General features: G+C 45.1%; 1 protein-coding gene across 1 annotated transcript in view; it reads right to left on the reverse strand.

Moving 5' to 3' along the window:
• Window positions 1-14231, reverse strand: part of SDHB (succinate dehydrogenase complex iron sulfur subunit B) — a 36224-nt gene extending 21993 nt beyond the window's left edge. The window contains exons 1-2 of the mRNA XM_012439941.2: window positions 14137-14231; window positions 5293-5420 (exon numbers count right to left, since the gene is read on the reverse strand). Of these exons, the coding sequence (XP_012295364.2) occupies window positions 5293-5420; window positions 14137-14208 (200 nt within the window). The 5' untranslated portion in view covers window positions 14209-14231. The remainder of the gene's footprint in view (window positions 1-5292; window positions 5421-14136) is intronic.
• Between the last annotated feature and the right edge of the window lie 9030 nt (window positions 14232-23261).

Consider the following 23261-nt stretch of genomic DNA (forward strand, 5'->3'; position numbering starts at 1 on the left):
TCATAACTTTGCTTTAAACAGTCATATCAATTTTAACAAAATTAAGAGGAAAAAATCCTTTTATGTTTATCCATATAGCTACCATATCCAGTGCTTGCTCTTCATTCATTCTCTACGAGCCAAGTTTCCCCCGATATTATTTTTCCTCAGCCTGACTAACTTCCGATAGCATTTCGTAGTACTGGTCTTCTGGCTATGAATTCTTTTTACCTTCCGTTTATCTGAAAATTTTTTCATTTCATAATCATCTTGAAGAATCTTTTTTTCTGAACGTGGAACTCTAGGCTGACAGTTTTTCTTTTAGTACTTTAAAGATGCTATTTCACTGTCTCTTGGCCTCCAGTTTCCAATGAGAAGTCAGCAATCATTCATATGATTTCCTTGTATGTAATATGTTGTTTTTCTCCAGCTGCTTTCGAGATTTTTTCCTATTTTTGGTTGACGACAATTTGACATCATGGAGCAGGGCAGTTTTATTTTTATTTAGCTATTTGGGGTTCACTAAGCTTCTTGGAATTGTAAATGATGTCCTTCATGGGCTCAGGAAATTCTTGGCCATGAGTTCTTCAAATAGATATATATTTTGCCTTTTCTCTCTATCTTTTCTGGAAGTCCAATTACAAGTGTGTGAGATCCATCCAGCCATCCATCCATCCATGGTCTTGCTCTGTTGACTAGGTTGGAGTGCAGTGGCATAACTGTAGCGCATAGCAGCCTGAAGCTCCTAAGCTCAAGCCAACTTCCCACCTCAGGCTCCCAAATAGCTGGGACTATAGGTGTGTGCCACCATGCCTGGCTAATTTTTCAAAAAATATGTTTTTTGGGTAGAGACAGGTCTCACAGGTTGCCCAAGCTGGTCTTGGACTCCTGGCCTCAAGTGATCCTTCTGCCTCAGCTTCCCAAAGTGCTGGGATTACAGGCATGAGCTACCATGCCTGCCCTAGACCTTTTGATACTGTTCCATCAATCACAGGAGCTCTTTCCCTTTTCAAAAATCTTTCTTTCTTTTCTTAAGAACAGATAATTTTGGCCAGGCGCAGCAGCTCATACCTAGGAGGTCAAGGTGGGCAGATCACTTGAGGTCAGGAGTTCAAGACCAGCCTGGCCAACATGGTGAAACTTTGTCTCTACTAAAAATACAACAAATTAGCTGGGCATGGTGGTACACAACTGTAATCCCAGCTACTCGAGAGGCTGAGGTGGGAGAAATGCTTAAGCCTGGAAGGCAGAGGTTGCAGTGAGCTAAGGTCATGCTACTGTACTCCAGCCTAGGTGACAGAGCAATACACTGTCAAAAAAAAAAAAAAAAAAAAAAAAAACCAACCAGATAATTTCTATTAATATTTTTAAGTCTGCTGATTCTTACTGCCATTTCCAATTTGCTAAGACCATCCAGTAAATTTTCCTTTTCAAATACTGTATTTTTCAGTACCAGATTTTCCATTCGGCTTTTCAACAGTTGCTATTTCTCTAATGAAATTTCCTATTTCATTATGAGCATAATTTCCTATATCTATGAGAAAATTTAAAAATTCTTTACATTCTGGCTGGGTGCAGTGGCTCGTGCCTGTAATCCCAGCACTTTGGGAGGCTGAGAACGGTGGATCACCTGAGGCCAGGAGTTCAAGACCAGCCTGGCCAACATGGTGAAACCCCATCTCTACTAAAAATACAAAAACTAGCTCGGCGTGGTGGCAGGGGCCTGTAGTCCCAGCTACTCGGGAGATTGAGGCAAAGGAATCGCTTGAACCCGGGAGGCGGAGGTTGCAGTGAGCCAAGATCGTACCACTCCAGCCTGAGCGACAGAGTGAAACTCAGACCCCCCCAAAAAAAAAAATTAATATGCTGTAGAGAATCTGGATTGTATTATGTTTTTCTGAAAAGTGTAGATTTTGAAATTTTACACAAGCAATTAATATGGCTCAATGTAAGATCTGGGCAGAGTCTATGAACAGAATTTAGGGTTCCTCCTCTGTGGTTCTCTTCTTTCCAGGTTTCTCATTTCCTAGCGGTTGTGGAAGCCCCAAAACGAGTCTTCTTGTTATTCAAGCTAAGATTTTTTTTTGGAGACAGAGTCTCACTCTGTTGCCCAGGCTGGAGTGCAGCGGCATGGTCTCGGCTCACTGCAACCTCCACCTCCCGTGTTCAAGTGATTCTCCCCCATCAGCCTCCCGAGTGGCTAGGATTACAGTCATGTGGCACCATACCTGGCTAATTTTTGTATTTAGTAGCGATGGGGGGTTTCACCATGTTGTCCTGCTTTGGTGCTTCCCAAAGTGCTGAGATTATAGGCGTGAGCCAATGCACCCAGACAGATTGTGGTTTTCCATTGAAGTGTTAGTCCTGTCACTTCCCATACCAACTTGGACCTGTCCTCAGGCAAAAACGTGTAAGGATAAAATGGTAATTTGTCCAATACCATTTCATTCTTCCAAGTGTTAACTCCCCTCCAGTGTCTGTCCACTCTTGGTCCTTCTCCAATGTTCAGGCAGTTGTTTCTTATATTTTGTCCAGAGTTGATAATTGTTATTTGTAGGAGGGCTAGTCTGATGAGAGCTACTGTGCCAAAACTGGAAGTGAACCCAAAGATTCCTTAAATTTTTTTATCATTAAAAAATAGTTCAGCCTGGCCAATATGGTGAAACCCTGTGTAGTCCCATCTATTCTGGAGGCTGAGGCAGGAGAATTGCTTGAATCTGGGAGGTGGAGGTTACAGTGAGCTGAGATCATGCCTCTGCACATCAGCCTGGGTGACATAGTAAGACTCTGTCTTAAAAAAAAAATGTTACAGGCTGGGTGCTGTGGCTCATGCCTGTAATCCCAGCACTTTGGGAGGCTGAGGCAGGTAGATCACTTGAACCCGGGACTTTGAGACCAGCCTGGGCAACATAGTGAAACTCGGTCTCTCCAAAAAATACAAAACTTAGCTGGGTGTGGTGGCATGTGCCTATTGTCCCAGTTACTTGGAAGGGTGAGGCTGCTTGAGCCTGGGAGTTTGCAGCTGCAGTGAGCTGTGAGCATGCCATTGCACTATAACCTGGGTGATAATGAGACCCTGTCTCAAAAAAAAAGTTATCAATTTAACTCTTCCAGTTTTAGCCACATTCCGTAAGTTTTGATTTGCAATGTCTTTATTTTCTAAGTATCTGGCAATATTTTTAATGTGTTCTTTCATCAAATAGGTAGTCAGAAATGTACTTTTTAGTTTCTAAGCAGTTAGGGTTTTTTGTATGTATGTATGTATGTATGTATGTATTTTTTGAGACAGAATCTCACTCTGTCACCCAGGCTGGAATGCAGTGGTGTGATCTTGGGTCACTGCAACCTCCACCTCCCAGGTTCAAGCCCAGTCTCAGCCTCCCAGGTAGCTGGGATTACAAGCACTCACCACAATGCCCAGCTTATCCAATGCCCAGCTTATTTTTATATTTTAGTAGAGACAAGGTTTCACCATGTTGGCCATGCTGGTCTTGAATGCCTGACCTCAAATGATTCATCTGCCTCGGCCTCCCAAACTGCTGGGATCACAAGCATGAGCCACTGTGCCCGGCTTATTTACATTTTTAATGTGAGTTCTTAGTTTTACTGTATTTTGGTCAGAAAATGTGGTCTGTGCAATTTCTATTCCTTTGAATTTTGCTAGGGACTTTTGGTTGCTAAGTATTTGAAAATTTTATCTATTTAAGAAGGTTATATATCAATTAACGCTACCTCATAACAGCACTTATGTGCTGTTACAGAAAGTCGAAATAAGCATTTAGAGTATTCGTGGTTTTCAAACTTTTTTTTTGGTGCCACAGAAGCTTTTGTTTGAAACAAATAAAACACTTATTCACTTACAAATAAAATAGATCAGAGAACAGTTCTGGTTGTATGGGGGTGTGGAGTGGAGCAGCAGGAGGACAGAGCCCAGCTTGCTAGATTCTTTCTTTGGCTAACTGTGGAGTTCCTTAAAAGTGAAAGATATTGGAAGAAGAGTGGGTTTGAGAGATGCGATGTGAAGAAGGACTCAACCTGCTGCTGCTGGTTTTGAAGATGGAAGAAGAGGTCAAGAGCCAAGGATGTGGCAGCCTCTAGAAACTTGGAAGAGCCCTCACCTTACAGCCAGCAGGACGATAGGGACCTCAGGCTCATAACCACAAGGAACTAGATTCCACCAATAGCCCAAATGAGCAAAAAATATTTTCCCTTAGGCTCCAGAAAGGAATGTAGCCTGCTGACACCTTGATTTTAATCTGATGAGGCTATACCAGTCTTCTGACCTGTAGAACTATAAGATAATGAATTTAGGTTATTTTAAGTCACTAAGTTTGTGCTAATTTGCTCTGACAGAAATAGAGAACTAACAAGCCCAATTTTTCTATTTTTTTTGTTTTTTATTTTTTTTGAGACAGAGTCTTGCCCTATCGCCCAGGCTGGAGTGCAATGGCGTGATCTCAGCTCACTGCAACCTCCACCTCCTGGGTTCAACTGATTCTCCTGCCTCAGCCTCCTGCGTAGCTGGGATGACAGGTGCCCAGGGGTTTCACTATGTTGGCCAGCCTAGTCCTGAACTCCTGACCTTATTATCCACCCGCCTTGGCCTCCCCAAGTGTTTGGGATTACAGGTGTGAGCCATCATGCTTGGCCCACACAAGTTCAATTTTAAACATTTTAACCACATCCCTACCCTGTCCATTCTAGGCAAGTTTCCTGTGGTTCTGTTATTACAGAAAACACAGGTCCAGATATATAAGATATAATCAATTCATTCAGCATTAAAAAAATGGTAATATGCTAAATGACTTCAAATACTATGCATAAAGTTAACTGTACCAGTATTTCTAGAAATCTGTCATACTTTCTTTGTTTTGAGACAGAGTTTTTGCTCTGTCGCCCAGACTGGCGTGCAATGGAGCAATCTTGGCTCACTGTAACCTCCGCCTCCCGAGTTCAAGAGATTCTCCTGCCTCAGCCTCCTGAGTAGCTGGGATTATAGGCATGCATCACCATACCCAGCTAATTTTTGTATTTTTAGTAGAGACGGGGTTTCCCTATGTTGGTCAGGCTAGTCTTGAACTCCTAACCTCAGATGATCCAGAGATGACCCGCCTCGGCCTCCCAAAGTGCTGGGATTACAAGCGTGAAACACCGCACCCGGCCCAACCTCATTCTTGTCTTAAAAACAAGATGACAGATTCCAGAGCCACCGGATGATCTTGGATTTTTAAGCCTTCCGAAGATGTGAAAAGCATGTCCCTGAATCAAATCAAGAGCTCTCCTTTTACACCTGGCTTTCACAGAGATACTCACTTATTAAGGTCAACTTCATAAGTCTGCATATGAGGTTTGTCTCCAGCCTTGTCTGGGTCCCATCGATAGATGGCAAATTTCTTGATACGGGGAGCAGCAGCTGCAGCTGTCTGGGCTCCTCGGCAGGCCTGAAATTTTTAAAAGTTCACAAAAAAGAAAAAAAAATAAAAAATGCAAGATAATTCCATTTAGCTGGTACAACAGATGTAACACTGGATATAAACCCATGCATTACTGATACATAATCTTCCTGGGAAAGACAGTCATTCAATATCCAACAAGTATTAAGCACCTACCATATGCTAATATGTCAGACATGGTTATTAGGGGCTAGTGATACAACACTTAATAAAATACACAAAAACCTTCATCTTCACAGAACTTACTTTGTAGTGAACAAGAGTTAAATTAAACATCCACAAGAAATATAAAGAATGATACTCATGGGAAAGTACAGGGAGCTCTGGATAAATTCAGCAGAGACTTTTTTTTTTTTAAAGATGGGGTTTCACCACGTTGGTCAGGCTGGTCTTGAATTCCCGACTTCAGGTGATCCGCCTGCCTTGGCCTCCAAAGTGCTTGGATTACAGGTGTGAGCCACTACGCCCGGCCTACAGCAGAGACTTAAATGAGTTTAAGAGTCAGAGAAGGCTTCCTCTAGTGACATTTAAATGGAGGTTTGACAAACAGGAATTAAGGGGAAGGAGTGTGGGGTGTGGTCTGGGGGCGGTGGCTCACACCTGCAATCTCAGCACTTTAAAGGGCTGAGGTTACAGAATTGCTTGAGCCTATGAGTTTGAAACCAGCCTGGGAAACGTGACAAAACCCCATCTCTACAAAAAATAAAAAATTAGCTGGGTATGGTAGTGTGCATCTCAGGAGGCAGAGGTGGGAGGATTGCTTGGGCCCAAGAGGTTGAGGCTGCGGCAAGCTGTGATCATGCCACTGGACTCTAGCTAGCCTGGGCGACAGAGTAAGACTCTTAAAAAAAAAAAAAAAAAAAAAAAAAAAAAAAAAAATTGAGACTATAAGCCAGGCCTGCTTATTTTAAAAATAAACTGATATAGAAAAGTAAAAACTCTGAAAGTTAACTAATTACAAAACAAAAAATGCAATGGTGTTTATTATTGAGGCAGGAGAATAGGATTTGGAGACAGGGAGCCTTTACTACAGCCTCTGATTGGTCTCAGGCCAAGTCTTCATTTGCATAGGGTGTAACCAATAGGAAACCCCTATAGGGTACTTAAACCCCAGAAGATTTTACAGCTGGGGCTCTTGAGCTACTTGCTCGAGCCCACTCCCACTCTGTGGAGTGTACTTTCATTTCAATAAATCTATGCTTTCGTCTTCCATTGCTTTGTGTGCTTTGTCCAATTCTTTGTTCAACATGCCAAAAACCTAGAGGACTTGTAGTCAAGACCCTCCACCAGTAACGTTACTCATTGGTAAAGTGTCCCGTACTAACTGAAGCTGAAAATATAAACATCAGCTATCAGTAGAAAAGAAGAAAATGTATGAAGAAAATGAAAGTTAAGATGAAAGCTGTGTTTTACCTTATCACCAAGTTGGCTAAATTCATCAACGAAAGGAAGGCCATTTCTACAGATGTTTTCCACCAGGAACCCCATTTTGTAAACCGACATGAACATTTGACTAGTGCCACCTTGTGGTATTTGGGAGGAAGTGAGAAGAGGAAAGATTCCTGAAGTTATCAGCACCTGTGGACTTTGCTTGCTTAATGTCCCATTTTTTGGGTCTTTTTTTCTGTTCGATTTAATAAGGTATAATTCATTACAAGAAAATTCACTAATTTTAAGGGCATAACATGATGAGTTTTGACAAAGCAATGTAATCCCAGCACAATTACAACAGAACATTTCCATCCAAAAAGGTCTCTTGTGCCCTTTGCCATCAGACCCCTTTCCCTACCCTTAGCAACTGATCAGCTTTCTATCATCACAAATCTGCCTTTTACAGAATTCATATAAATGGCATCATACAGTACGTAGTTTTGTGTCTAGCTTCTTTCATGCAACATAATGCTTCTGAGATTCATACAGGTTACTGCATATATCCATAGTTAGCTGCCTTTAAAAAAATTAATCTTTTTGTTTTTTAATAATTATAGATTCATATGCATTTGTAGACTGAGGCCAGGTGCAGTGGCTCACGCCTGAAATCCCAGCACTTTGGGAAGCCAGGGCAGGTGGATTACTTGAGGTCAGGAGTTCAAGACCCATCTGGCCAACATGGTGAAACCCAGTCTCTACTAAAGATACAAAAATTAGCTGGGCGTGGTAGCATATGCCTGTAGTCCCAGCTACTTGGGAGGCTGAGGTTGGAGAATTGCTTAAACCTGGGAGGCAGATGTTGCAGTGAGCTGAGATTACGCCACTGCACTACAAACTGGGCGACAGAGTGAACCCTGTCTCAAACAAAACAAAACAAAATAATATTGAGACTCCACACACTCATCACTTGTAATCACAGCACTTTGGGAGGCCAAGGTGGGAGGGATCACTTGAGGTCTTGAGGTCAGGAATTCAAGATCAGCCTGGCCAACATGGTGAAACTATGTTGGTGAAACTATGAAACTACTAAAGATACAAAAAAAATTAACTGGATGTGGTGGTGGGCAGCTGTAATCCCAGCTACTTGGGAGGCTGAAGCAGGAGAATCACTTGAACCTGGGAGGTAGAGGTTGCAATGAGCTAAGATTGTGCCACTGTACACCAGCCTGGGCAATAAAGCAAGACTCTATCACACACACAAATAAGAGACAAGGTTTTTGCTCTGTCATTGATCGTGCAGTGGCATGATCAGCTCACTGCAGCCTCAACCATCTGCACTCAAGTGATCCTCCCATCTCAGCCTCCTCAGTAGCTGGGACTACATGCATGCCCAGTTAGTTTTTTTATTTTTATTATTATTTTTGTAGAGATGGTGGGGTGTCGGGGGGGGGGGTCTCACTATGTTGCCCAGGCTAGTGTTGAACTCCTGGCCCCAACTGATCCTCTGCCTGGGCCTTCCAAAGAGTTGGGATATAGGCATGAACCACCATTCCAGGACCCACATACTCTTTACCCAGTCTCCACAACAGGAACATCTTGCAAACTGTAGCACACCAATCACAACCAGAATACTGACAGTGCTAGTCAAGATACAGGACATTCCCATAAGCACAGGATCACTAACACTGCCTTTTATAGCCATGTCCACTTTCTCCCACTCTCCCTCTCCTATACTCCTTAAGCCCTAGCAATCACTAATCTGTTCTCTATTTCTCAAATTTTGTCATTTCAAGAATGTTGTGTAAATATAATCATCTAGTATGCAGCCTTTTGGGATTGGCTTTGTTCATTCAGCCTAATTCTCTGGAGATTCATCGAAGTTGCTGTGTAGCTTTTTTCTTGTTATGGCTGAGTAGTACTTCATGGTATGATGTACCACAGTTTAACCATGTAACTACTGAAGGACACTGGGGATATTTCTCATTTTTGGTGACATGAATAAAGTTGCTATGAACATTTGTGTACAAATTTCTGTGTGAACATTAAGTCTTCATTTCTCAGGATAAACACCCAGGTGTGTAATTGTTGGGCTGCACGGTAGCTACAAATTTAGTTTTTTTTTTAAGGAACTGACAAAATTGTTTTACAGAGTGGGTGGCTACTGTGCCTGAGGCAGGTGGTAGGGGAAGTGGGACAATATGCCTTTTTTTCTTTGTCTTTTTTTTAAAAGACTAGTCTAGTCAAGTGTCTTTTTTTTTTTTTTTTTTTTTTTTTTTTTTTTTTTTGAGACGGAGTTTCGCTCTTGATACCCAGGCTGGAGCGCAATGGCGCGATCTCGGCTCACCGCAATCTCCGCCTCCTGGGTTCAGGCAATTCTCCTGCCTCAGCCTCCTGAGCAGCTGGGATTACAGGCACGCGCCACCGTGCCCAGCTAATTTTTTGTATTAGTAGAGACGGGGTTTCACCATGGTGACCAGAATGGTCTCGATCTCTTGACCTCGTGATCCACCCGCCTCGGCCTCCCAAAGTGCTGGGATTACAGGCTTGAGCCACCGCGCCCGGCCCAAGTGTCTTTTTTTTTTGAGACAGTTTCACTCTTTTTTTTTTTTTTTTGAGACGGAGTTTCGCTCTTGTTACCCAGGCTGGAGTGCAATGGCGCGACCTCGGCTCACCGCAACCTCCACCTCCTGGGTCAGGCAATTCTCCTGCCTCAGCCTCCTGAGTAGCTGGGATTACAGGCACGCACCACCATGCCCAGCTAAGTTTTTGTATTTTTAGTAGAGATGAGGTTTCACCATGTTGACCAGGATGGTCTCGATCTCTTGACCTCGTGATCCACCCGCCTCGGCCTCCCAAAGTGCTGAGATTACAGGAGTGAGCCACCGCGCCCAGCCCCAGTTTCACTCTTGTTACCCAGGCTGGAGTGCAGTGGCACAACCTCGGCTCACCGCAACCTCTGTCTCCTGGATTCAAGCAATTCTCCTGCCTGAGCCTCCCAAATAGCAGGGATTACAGGCATGTGCCACCACGCCCGGCTAATTTTGTATTTTTAGTAGAGATGGGGTTTCTCAGTGTTGGTCAGGCTGGTCTCAAACTCCTGACCTCAGGTGATCTGCCTTGTCTCGGCCTCCCAACATGCTGAGATTACAGGTGTAAGACACCACACCCGGTCTTTATTTTTTATTTTTATAGACAGATGGTCTTGCTCTATTGCCCAGGCTGGAGATCATGGCTCACTGCAGCCTTGAACTCCTGGGCTCAGGCGATTATCCCGCCTCAGCCTCCCGAGTAGCTGGGACTATAGGTGCATACCATCATGCCCAGCTAATTTTTGGAGACAGGGTCTTGCTATGCTGCCTAAACTGGTATGGAACTCCTGGGCTTAAGAAATCCTCCCAGCTCAGCCTCCCAAAGTGTTGGGATTACAGGTGTGAGACACTGCGCCTGGCCCTAACTTGGACTTTTTTTTTTTTTTTTTGGAGAGTCTCATTCTGTTGCTCAGGCTGGAGTGTAGTGGCATGATCTCAGACCACTGCAACCTCCAACGAGAATTGTTCAAGCAATTCTCGTGCCTCAGCCACCCAAGTAGCTGGGATTACAACCATGCACCACCATGCCCAGCTAATTTTTGTATTTTTAGTAGAGATAGGGTTTTGCCATTTGGCCAGGCTGGTCTCGAACTCTTGGCCTCAAGTGATCCACCTGCCTCGGCATTCCAAAGTGTTGGGATTACAGGTGTAAGCCACCATGCCTGGCCCCTAACCTGGGCTTTAAACAGAATCTGGGACTCTGGAGATGTCAGCTATAATCCCCACCTAGTTCTAAAGCCTGATTTAGTATTGTTAGTGGGCAACAGGCTCTATCAAGCTGGGTCTCAGTCCCACAAGGCCTATGGGATGACTACAGTTACCTGCAACATTACCTTCAACATTTCTTTCTAATACTTAAATATCTGTTTCATGTCCACTCTACACAGATACTCATGTATTATCTTTCCAAAAGAGATTAAGTTTGCATTAGAACAGATTTAAATTTTTTAAGTCTTATCATATGAATGATGTGAAATAAGAGCAATGCCAGCATGCACTGCACTGAATGTCTAAGTCAATATACCCCAGACAGGTAGATCACCGGAGGTCAGGAGTTTGAGACCAGCCTGGCCAACATGGTGAAACCCATCTCTACTAAAAATATAAAAAAATTAGCTGGGCATGATGGCAGACACCTGTAATCTCAGCTACTCGGGAGGCTGAGGCAGAAGAATTGCTTGAACCCAGAGGTTACAGTGAGCTGAGATGGTGCCACTGCACTCCAGCCTGGGCAACAGGGCCAGTGAGACTCTGTCTCAAAAAAAAAAAAAGTATTTCATATAATATTTGGTGGGGCAAAGGGGGTTTACCAGAATGAAAGAAGATTCTGAAATCAAAATCACCAGAGGTGGTCATGGTTCTGAAAGTGATGGAGCTTTGCTCATCTTGAGGTCTGTACAAAGAGTTAATTCACAGGATTATGTTATCTGTGATGAACAAAAAATTCACTGAATAAATAAATCTAAAAATTTGCTAGATTTCACTCACTGAGCCTTTATCATGTGTCACACACTGTGCCAAATGATCTCTAATCTTTTTAACATCTCTATGAGAAATGTTTATTGTTCCCAGTTAAAGGATGAGGATAGGATCATATAGCAACACAAGTCACTTGATTCAAAAACCCGATCTTTTAGCCAGTGGTGAAAATGCAAAGACAAAATGGAACAGCACAAAGAGATAATTCCATTTTGCAACGAGACCCAAGGAACAAGAGAAGTTGTTACTCTAATCATACATTGAGACTATATGATTTTTTCCCCCGTGGTACCTGTACAGCAATTTATACTACAAATCCACAATGAAAGAGGGCCCCCTGAAAGCACTTTTATGTTAATCTACAAGACTAATGAGAATTCAAGGCAGAAAGTACATTCCTAGGAAATCTTGGATAGTATGAATTTCATAGTTTATAATTTAAGCAAGGCAAGCAACAACTGGACTGAGAAGGGTGAATTCTGAATGGTGCTAAAGGCTGGTTGTTGTTCCTCTAGTGGTGTCCTTTGGGAGCAGGCTTGGAGTTGGATGCAGTGGATAAAGATTTGGGGGCCAGAGAAGAAAGTGGGGAAATGGAGAGGAAGAAGGCAAAAAGGACTGTATGAAGATAAGCCTGAGTAAAACAGAAGGTGCAGGCTTGCTGAAAAGTGTGACTGGTGATGCTTCAAATCCAAGCTCTATCACTTACTAGCTGTGTGTTCTTTCCAAAATTATTAACCTTTCTGATTCTATTTCTTCCTTTGTAAAGGGTGGGTAGTATTAATATCTGCCTCATAAGATAACTGGGGAGGGTCAAGCTTCTAGCATAGCCCAGAAAATAATTTTTGCTCTACAAGATTGGCAACCTTATCAGTGTTTGCATTACTCTGATTTGTAGACAGGTATCCTAGCCCTGCCAGCCCGAGGAACAAGATGCACAATTATTATCATCATTTTTTTAAGATGGAGTTTCACTCTTGTCACTCAGGCTGGAATGCAATGGCGAAATCTTGGCTCACTGCACCCTCTGCCTCCCAGTTTCAAGCGATTCTCCTGAGTCAGCCTCCGGTGCAGCTGGGATTATAGACGCCCACCACCATGACCAGCTAATTTTTGTGTATTTTTTAGTAAAGATGGGGTTTCACCATGTTGGCCAGGCTGGTCTCGAACTCCTGACCACAGGTGATCCACCTGCCTTGGCCTCCCAAAGTGCTGGGATTACAGGCGTGAGCCACTGCACCCGGCAAGATACACACTTTTAAGTAGGCACTTCTAGCCCTAAAGGAGTTCATAGTCCAGATGAAGAAATAAGGCAACACAAATAATAGTTAATATATTACAGTTAAATACTTAAAGGCAGAATTGTGGTTCAGTGGTGCAGACTACACGCATAAAAAGAATTCAGAACCTGAACCTGAATGTTACCCACAGGTAACACACCAAGGTCATTACTGAATTCTTTTGAGGCGGCCTTTCTGGGTATAAATAAATGCACATTCCCACAAAGAAAGGGAGGCCTTGGAGCTCCTCTATTTTCTGTTGCCCTCAGGCAAGTTTCATAGATCATTGTTGTAATTCCAGGCAAGGTCCTCCAAAGGTGGGTAGTATTAGTACCAAAGGCCTTGTGGAATTACAATGACCTATGAAACTAGCCTTTTCTACAATTCATTCTTAGAAGAGGGGCCTGAGTTTTGGAACTCTCTCTCATTGGTGGGGCTCTCACAACTTGTTTGCTCAACAACCATAAAAGGAACGAGTAAACAAGATCATTATTAATTATCAATTTAATCCTCAGAGGATGTCAGCTTGAGGCTCTGGTAGGCTGTCCGCTTCCTCTATCTCCCCTTTTCAGCAAGGAGGTAAGAATTCTTGCTTGCCCGCCTTAAAGGGGTTGTTGAGAAGCCCAGAAGAGGAAACAGACTTCGAATGGACTTGTAAATCCTTAGTCCCTTATGTATACAAAAGCAATTTCCCTTTCCCTTCTAAACGTTCCCACTTAGAATGCGGATCAGAAGTGTGTTGTTTCTTGACCATACAAGGAGTGTGGGAAAATCAATCACTGCACATTGCACAGTAATAAGAGCAGTGCCAAGGTCTCTCCCTGTCATTCCATGTCAACTCTATGAGGTCCGTATCATGCCCTTTAGAGTCAGAAACACTGAGAGGATTCTAGTAAAACTATGGGTGACATTGCTTTAAGGAACCCAGTCTTTCCTGCACCCCCTGCCATTCACCAGCGGGATCCTTTGGGGTAAGGGGCTGGGTGCATTTCTCTCCATCTCTCCCTTCCCCTGTCCCGTCCCCATCAATTCACACATCCTTTCCTCACCAATCGCGGTCCTCAACCTTGCACCCTAGAATGGTGACCTCGCTTCCCAATTCCCATCCTTCACAACGCACAGGTCTCCCTCTTCCACAGAGGCGACACTTTGGTGGCAGAAAAAGGGCTTGGAACTCCAATGTTTGTATTCGAATTCTGGTTCCAGCAGGCATTCACTTGCCATTGACCTTGAGCAATTCAAGTCCCCTCTTTGAACTTTTATCCCCCTTAGCTGTAAAAAATTGCCCCTGCCCTAACTCACAAGCTGCTGCGAGGCGCAGGATATGACAGGTATGCTCCAAGCCAAACCAAAGCACTGCGCCCATGGGAGGTCCTCCCTCTCCCTGAGGCCTTGCCCTATGCTTCTTAGCCTCTCCGCAGCCCCCTCAGCTCCAGATAGTCTCCATGACTTTCCTGCCTTTTCCTTCTCTGAGGCTCCGGGACTCACCTGCAGGCAGGCTCCGCCAACGGCTGTGGCCGGGAACCGGCGCCTCAAGGAGAAGGCGACCACCGCCGCCATCTTGGCTCCTGACGTCAGCCCCACCCCTTAACCCCGAGGTCGCCCTCCGCCGTTGTCCCGTCGAACATTGCGGCGCCCAGCCTGCACCCACTGAGGACCCGCTAGCCGCGTAAGAGCCACCAAGTGGGAGGCAGCTTCCGGTTTCCCCTGTGGGCGGAGGGAAGGCGGGGCAAATCACAGCGAGCGTGCGCAATAGCGCAGTAGCGGCGCATGCCCATTTGGCTTTCCCCGCCTAAGGTGACCTTCTCAGAAGCGAGAGGAGTTTGAGAGGCAGGGCGGCTTTCAGGGGTGGGGCTAAGACTTAGATGGGGCGGAGCCATCCTGGCCGGGTCCCTGCTCCGATTTTAACCCCTTTCTTCCTGAAAAAAAAAATTTTTTTTTTTTTTGAGACAGGGTCTCACTTTGTTGCCCAGGCTGGAGTCTTGTCTCACTGCAGCTTCGACCTCCCAGGCTCAAGCAATCCTCCCACCTCAGTCTCTCGAGTAGCTTGGGACTACAGGCGCGTGAGCCACTATGCCCGGGTAATTTAAAATATATATATATTTGTAGAGATGGAATCTCGCTATGTTACCCAGGGTGGTCTCGAACTCCTGGGCTCAAGCAATCATCCTGCTCTGACTTCCCAAAGTGTTGGGATTACAGGCGTGAGCCACAGCGCCCCGCCTTCCTAAGAATTTGTCAGTCTTATTGTTTATCTCTGTCACTTACTGGCTTGAGTCAGGCGTTTCTGTCGAGTAATGTGCAGCTAGCCCGAGGCTGCCCAGCTTTCAGCACTGAGAGAGTCCCAGGCAAACTGGGCGGTTGGTGAATGAGCTGAGGTGATTTCACAGGTGGCTCAAGGGTGCCATTCTTTTGTTCGTTCATTCGTTAATTAATTAATTAATTCATTCACACAAACAGAGCGCCTTTTATGTGGCAGGCACCAAGCGCTGGGATGCTACAGGAATGAGCAAGCCAGGTGGTCACTGCTCATTGAACTTACTCTCTAGCGGGGGAGACAGGCAAGTGAGCAGACACCTAGACACCGTGAGCTCTGTTCTGTAAGAGAGGGTGTGCCCAGACGAGGACACCCAGTCCTTGATGGCTTCGTTAGCCATTTAATATCAGAACCCATTTCTATGCTGCGCCAAGCATTATGGTCCATCATCCCACTTAATCCCCACAGCAGTCCTGTGAAGAAGGTTTTTTGGTTTTGTTTTTTCTGAGTTTCCATTTTAGTCATCTCAGCTGCTTTTTCCAGCCCCTTCCACGGATCGGCTGAGAGCTGGCCTCATTGTCTGGCCTTACCTTGGGCAGGAGTGGCCTGGGGCCTCCAAGGCACCTGCCTCTTCGGTCACCCCAGGTGTTTGTGTAGGTTGTTAACTTTCCAAGTCCCGAGGTTCCCCAGGAGTGATTTTTTTTCCCTTTCTTCCTGCTTGTTTTTGACATGTTAAGGGCACGTTTTTATAGTCTTCGGTCTCCATTCCTACCGCTGATGTGGGTGCTTCTGGAGACATTAAGATGGCCAAGTGAACTGGATGGATGGACTGAGTTTCTGGAGTCCTTGACTAGGACCCCACTACACTACTAGTGTGGCCTTGTTAAAGGGGGTGTGCAGTGAGGCCTGAACCTCTGGGTCTGACCTGGAATCTTCCCTTCAAGGTCATGTGACCTTGGACAAGCCCCCTCCCCATCTTTGACTGAACCATTAGGGTGTTGGGCCCTCTGATTTAAGATTCTGTGATTCGCCGGGCGTGGTGGCTCAAGCCTGTAATCCCAGCACTTTGGGAGGCCGAGGCAGGCGGATCACCAGGTCAAGAGATCGAGACCATCCTGGTCAACATGGTGAAACCCCGTCTCTACTAAAAATACAAAAAATTAGCTGAGCATAGTGGCGCGTGCCTGTAATCGCAGCTACTCAGGAGGCTGAGGCAGGAGAATTGTCTGAACCCAGGAGGCGGAGGTTGCAGTGAGCCGAGATCATGCCATTGCACTACAGCCTGGGTAACAAGAGTGAAACTCTGTCTCAGAAAAAAAAAAAAAAAAAAAAAAAAGATTCTGTGATTCATGTGGCTGCCTTCTGGGTAGCTGGTGACAATGCTGAGGTCACCTTGACTTTCACTGGTGCTGATCCAGCACTGGAACAGGGCACCTCTGGTCTGCTCCATGGGGCCTCTTGCATCACCCAAGCTGGCTGGATATGGGAAGACTGCCTCTCTCTGTCTAACTCCTCCCAACAGAATTGTCGTCAGAGCTGAGGAAAACTCTTCCTGAATTGTCGTCTGAGCTGAAGAAAGCTCTTCCTGCAAGGAATACGTTTCTAAAGAATTGGTCTTCTTAGCATTTTCAGGGTTCTTTCATCTCCAAGGCAGATGCCACCCCTAGATAAACGACTACCTTTTACTTTGTCCAGGTCACCTTGGAAAAAGCAGTCTGCGGCCAGCATAAGTGAGACCTTGATTTATGGAAGGGCTCTTGGTGCCAAATGGGCCCACACGCCCTGCAGTCACATCATTCCTGGGCTTCGTGGGGATTTGGGGAGCTCAAAGTTATGGTAGAATAAATTCCTGGGCGCCTGTATCTCCGCCCTGGACTTTGGGATTCCAGAAAGTCACAGCTGCAGAAGGACTTTTCATGGCCTGCTCCTGACGTATTTTCCCAAGGTGTCCTCATGATAAGACCGTAGGTTTTTTGGATTTGTTTCCATTCGTCTAGAGAGTGACTTACTGCTTTTCACCAGACAGTCTGCTACACACTATGTTTATACTGAACTTTATCCCTTACAAAGGTGTTTACATAAACAGTCTCATTTAGTTCTTGTAACAACGCTTTTGGGTTGGAAAAGCTGCCCCTATTTTCCAGACCCTCTGTCTTTGGACAGCAGGAAAACTGAGCAGCCTTAGGTGAGAGGTTTTTTTTTTTTAGGAGCTCTCTCTCCCCCCAAGAGCTAGAAATCATGTCCAGAATTTAAAATTAAAACCAGCCAGGCAAGGTGGCTCATACCTATAATCCCAGCACTTTGGGAGGCTGAGGTGGGAGAATCCTTTGAGCCCAGGAGTTCGAGACCAGCCTGGGCAACATGAGACCCAGGCTCTACAAAATTTTAAAAATTAGCCAAGCGTGGTGGTGCACACCTGTAGTCCCAGCTACTTGGGAGGCTGATGTGGGAGGATTGCTTGAGTGCAGGAGGTCAAGGCTGCAGTGAGCCGTGATCACACCACTGCAACTCCAGCCTGGGCAACAGAGCAAGAGCCTGTCTCAAAAACATGAAAATAAAAAACAAAATTAAAATAAAAACGCATTATGTTGTATCAACTGTCATTTGTACAATCAATTGTAGTCTGGTGTCATGTAATTGAGGGCAACTTGGGTGATTTTCCCCAGCCAGAGGGTGAAGGAGGGTTGGATTTAGGAGGAAATATCAGATGTTGCCTGGGAGATTTATTTGCCTCTGGGAAAAACCCACTTTACAGCAATAGATTGCTGTGGTGGGGCTCTGGGGCCTTCTCATCTAAAATTTAGGATTTCATTTGCCTTTGACCAATGGGTCTCATCCTCTTCCATTTCTCTGGCTGTCTTCTGAGCATCTCCATCTGAATGTCCCAACGGTCCTTTAAACCCAACCTATCCCAAATGGTACATCTCACCTGAGGAGTTTATACTTCCACTCTCCTTAGCACCACCATCTACTGGATATCCAAGCTAGAAACTTGGTGTCATCCTTGATTCTTCTCCCCTTCTATGTCCAATTAACCACCAACTCCTGCCATAGCCTCCAAGGCTCCAGGCTCCCCCGCTCCCCTGCAGGCCCTGCCTGCTGCATCTGTCCCTGTAATACAGCTTGCTCTTTTCCTGCCTCGTTCCTTACCTCCATGCCTTTGCCCACGTTTGTGTCTTGGATCTGGAGTGTCCTTTCCTCCTCCTTCATGTGGCTGACTTGTCACATTGAAGATTCAGCTCCAACTTTTTTCTCCCTTAGGATGTCCCTCCTTGACTGTCCCTATCAAAATATCCTCTGCACATGCCATCTATGCATGCAGCACCTGCTTTAACGATGACCCATTCATATGTCTGCCTCCCCAGACTGTGGGCATTTTGAGGGTTGACCCACTTACTCTATTTGATTTTCTTCAGAGAACTTATTGCTATCTGCAAGCTTGTTTTTAATTCTTCTTCTTTTTTTTTTTTTGAAACAGGGTCTTGCTCTGTTGCCCAGGCTTAAGTGTTATGGGATGATCATGGCTCACTGCAGCCTTGAACTCCTGTGCTTAAGTGATCCTCCTATCTCAGCCTCCCTAGTAGCTGGGACCACAGGCGTGCGCCACCATGCCTAGCTAAGTTTTAAAAATTTTTTGTAGCCAGGTGCGGTGGCTCATGCCTGTAATCCCAGCACTTTGGGAGCCCAAGGTGGGTGGATCACTTGAGGTCAGGAGTTCGAGCCCAGCCTGGCCAACATGGTGAAACCTATCTCTACTAAAAATGCAAAAATTAGCCAGGTGTGGTGGCGGGTGCCTGTAATCTTAGTGACATGGAAGCCTGAGGCAAGAGAATCACTTGAACCTGGGAGGCGGAGGTTGCAGTGAACCGAGATCATGCCACTGCACTCTAGCCTGGGCGACAGAGTGAGACTCTGTCTCGAAACAAAAAAAAATTTTTTGTAGAGATGGGGGTTTCCCTATGTTACCCAGGCTGGTCTCGAACTTCTGGGCTCAAGCAATCCCCCTGCCTTCCAAAGTGCTTGTATTATAGGACTGTGTCTTCACACCTGGACTGTTTTTAATTCTTTATGAATATATTTATTGTCAGAGCCTCCCATGCTGGGTGTCAAGGACTCCCAGCGTTGGAATAGACAGAGTTGGCAAATCAAAATGTCAACCAGCCAGCGGCGCAGATCCCTTCTAGCTCCCACCCGAATCCCACCGATTGTTCTCAGAGAAGCCTTGTCCCTTATGTTAGGTCACTTGGTGGCCATCTGTGCTAAGATTCATGGGGATGTTGGGATGATTAGTGACTAATGATGGTAGCTGCCAAATTTCGAGGACGTACTTTTTTTTTTTTTTTTGACAGAGTCTTGCTCTGTCATCCAGACTGGAGCGCAGTGGCATCATCTCAGCTCACTGCAATCTCTGCCTCCCGAGTTTGAGCGATTCTCTAGCCTCAGCCTCCTGAGTAGCTGGGATTACAGGCACCTACCACCACGCTCAGCTAATTTTTATATTTTTGGTAGAGACCGGGTTTCATCTTGGCTAGGCTGGTCTTGAACTCCTGACCTTGTGATCCACCTGCCTCAGCCTCCCAAAGTGCTGGGATTACAGGCATGAGCCACTGTGCTCAGCCTGGAGGATGTACTGTGTACCCGGCTCTATGTAGAACACTTTGGTACATGTCCTCTCTGTAATAATTTCAGCAACAGCAGAAGGTAGGGATTACTATTCTTCATTTACAGTTGAGGCAACTGAGCCTCAGAAAGGGTCAACAACTCACTGCAGGTCATCCAGCAAGTAGGTCAGCCTCTTCTGCTAGGTTGGTGCCTAGGCTGCAGGCGTGCCCCTAAGGCTTGTGGGAACATGGTGGTTGCAGCCACTCCGGTCCACCTGCAGAGGGTGCTCCTGCCTCACAGAACTACCCAGGGCTCTCCCTACCAGCCTTTGCCAATCTGCTTTTAGAAAAGGCTTATCTAAACTCTCTTCCCTCATCCCATGCAAACCCCACCATATAATTACACTTCTCAAAATATTCTCTTTGAGTGGGATGGGGACAATCATAGGCTACAGGCTTCTCCAATTTCAAGAGCAGCCTCTATGGAACTCCCGGAACAAAAAGGCATGAGCCACCCCCACTCCAGATGGGGCTGCGTTTCATACAGCTGAAGTCAGCTCAGCTGCTGGGACTTAGCAAGTGGTCCAAGGACTTCTGGGGACTGTCACGCAGCTGGCCCTATAGCAGCACACACACACATACATTTGGCGCTCACCCGCCCTGCTAACCTTCCGCCTCACTCCCAGATGTCTGCCATCACCAGCAAACTCTCAAATGAGCAGTTAGCTTGTTCCTCTGGATGTGTATGGGTGGGCACTTTGCAAACACGGCATGTTGTTATGATCAAACGCCCTTTCCACCTGAATCTGGATTTTGAGCACTGTTTTCTATCACAGACAGAGCCATGCAAATGAAATGCAAAAAATGAATAGTGGTAAATATTTATTTGTAGCAGCCAGATGTCAGCCGATGGGAACAGAAATCAGAGAGCTGCAGAATGTTAAGGGCAATTTGGCCGCTTAGGGAAGCTGGGAGGTGGAATGGTTACGTGTGCAGGCCTTAGGGTTCTAAAACCCTGTTGTATCAGCTATTTGCTCTGTGATCTTGAGCAAGATACTTAACCTCCTTGTACATTCATTTCCTACTGTGTAAGATGGTGAAAAAGAAACAGAGTCACCTTCCAGGGAGGAGAATTAAATGAATTAGTATCTGTAGGGAGCCATCAATCTTAAATTGGTGGTGGAAAGCTCAGCTGGGGGAAGGAACGAGGTAAAGGAAAACCGTGCATTATTAGGGAAATAGATTTTGCTTATCAGAATGGGAAGACTTCAGCATAAATATGATGTCAAGGGTATCTCTAAAAAATTATTTTAGAATACTGTACATATGTAATTAAATTCTCACTATGTAACAATTTCAAGTAATATAGATAAAGCTTAAATCCCCTCAGTCACACTTCCTTTCCCAGGGGTGATTGCTATTGTCAGTCATGGGATTGCTTCCAGATCTTTTTCTTTGTATGTATTTACATATGTATGTTTCTACAGAAATCCATGGCTTTGCTTGCTGTTCCTTCTTTTTTTTTATCTTTTGAGATGGAGTCTTGCTCTATCTCCCAGGCTGGAGTGCAGTGGCATGATACTGGCTCACTGCAACCTCCGCCTCCCAGGTTGAAGCGATTCTCATGCCTCACCTGCCTAAGCAGGTGGGATTACAGGTGTGTGCCACCATGCCCGGCTAATTTTTGTATTTTTAGTATAGATGGGTTTCGCCATGTTGGCCAGGCTGGTCTCGATCTCCTGACCTCGTGATCTGCCTGCCTTGGCCTCCCAAAGTGCTAGGATTACAGGTATGAACCATTGTGCCTGGCTTTTTGTTTATTTTTTTAAGAAAATACAAATGATAATATACATGTTCTGCAAGCTGCCATTTTTTTCATCAAGTGCTGTGTCTCGGAGGTCTTTTCATGTTAGTACGCATAGATCCATTTCATCATATGTGTCGCAGAATATTTAAAAGCAGGGCTGTACTGTGGTTTGCTCATTCCTCAGACAGTTTCTTAAAAATGTTTTCTTTATGAGTTTAATATCAATAAAGAAATATGTTACTGTCAGCTTCCTAAAATACTGGAATGATCATGTGACCACAGTGGTCTTAAACCTTCAGGGGGTTTCCAGTGCACCAACCCTAGAGTTTCCAGCGTGACTGCAATCTATATTTTAGCCACTCAATATAGTCACAATTTCCCGGACATATTACACACCTGCACTTCTTTGTGTCTCTACTCAGCTTGGCAGCCCCTCCTCCCCTTCTTTGCCCAATCATTCATTCCTACATTCATTCAGCAGTCACTCATTTTAGCACAAATGTGTGTGTGTGTGTGTGTGTGTGTGTGTGTGTGTGTCCCCACAGATTTTTGTACCTTATTCATTCCTCCATCAGCAAGTATTTATCAGGTGCCTATTCCATCACTCTGCCTCTCTGCTTTCCTGTCTGTCTCTCTGACTCACTGGCAGCTCCTTGAGGGGTGAGATCATATCTCATGCTCAGGGCTTTCCAGGGAGAATAAACACCCTGGTTTGCCCAGGATGGTTATAGATTCTCCTGTTGTCTTGGTGGAATTATTTGTAGGGCCCCTCTGAGCTCTCAGAAATGCCCTGGTTTAGATGAAAAATCGTAGGATCACTGGTTTTACACACAGTAGATGCTTAGCAAATGTTAATGGAAAAAAGTGAACGGATGGATGAATGAATATAATTTGCTTTTCACGATTTAGAGATGCCATCTTACTCCTAGCTGAGAACTAGAGAGAGCACATACTGACCTACATAGAGGTCATTTCATTATGGGCTTTATTGCCTTAGAGGGGTTTGTAGGAATCCTATAATCTCTAGACATCTTGCTTGCAGGTAGAGGGGATTTCTTGTTGATAGGATTCTTCTAATAGGACACCTGACATGCTAAAAACGGTTTGGTGCAAAGATAAAGTAACATTTGTGAATGAAAGAACACTAAACTTGGGTTAGAAAGCTGTTTTTTTTTTTCTTTTCTTTTCTTTTTTTTTTTTTTTGAGACGGAGTCTTGCTCTGTCACCCAAGCTGCAGTGCAGTGGCATGATCTTGGCTCACTGCAACCTCCGCCTCCCAGGTTCAAGTGATTCTCCTGCTTTAGCCTGTCTAGTAGCTGGGATTACAGACTTGCGCCACCATGCCTGGCTAATTTTTGTATTTTAGTAGAGATGGGGTTTCATCACGTTGGCCAGGCTGGTCTCAAACTTCTGACCTCAAGTGATCCATCTGCCTTGGCCTCCCAAAATGCTGAGATTACAGATGTGAGCCATGGTGCCCAGCTAGAAAGCTGTTTCTGAGATGTAGTCAAGAGCAGGAGCTCAGTGAGTGGGCTCCAGAGCCAGACCTCCCAGATATGAATCCCAGCTCTGCGATTACCTGCTGTGTGATCTCGAGCAAATTCCTCTCTCTGCGCTTTAGGTTCCTCATCTGTAGGGTGAGGGTAACAACCTCACAGCTTAGTTTTGAGAATTAGATGAGATGATGAATGGAAAATATTAGGTTGAACCATCAGGAATCACCTCTATTTGACCATTTTGACCTTCCAAATGGCATTTCATATAGTTCCACCTGGCAGGCATGCAATCAGTGTTTAAGAAATGTTTGGCTGACTTTTGTGCTTCCATTGCCTAGCTGAAAAGATGTTTGTTTTATTCAAAACACATTTGCTGAGCACCAACTCTGTGCCAGAAATTGCCATCAGTAGAAAAACAAAATATTCCCCTTTTCTTTCGAGATGGAGTCTCG

Source organism: Aotus nancymaae, unplaced genomic scaffold, assembly GCF_030222135.1.
Source record: "Aotus nancymaae isolate 86718 unplaced genomic scaffold, 86718_ANA_hifiasm-v0.15.2.pri h1tg000053l, whole genome shotgun sequence".
In the NCBI taxonomy this organism is placed as follows: Eukaryota; Metazoa; Chordata; class Mammalia; order Primates; family Aotidae; genus Aotus; species Aotus nancymaae.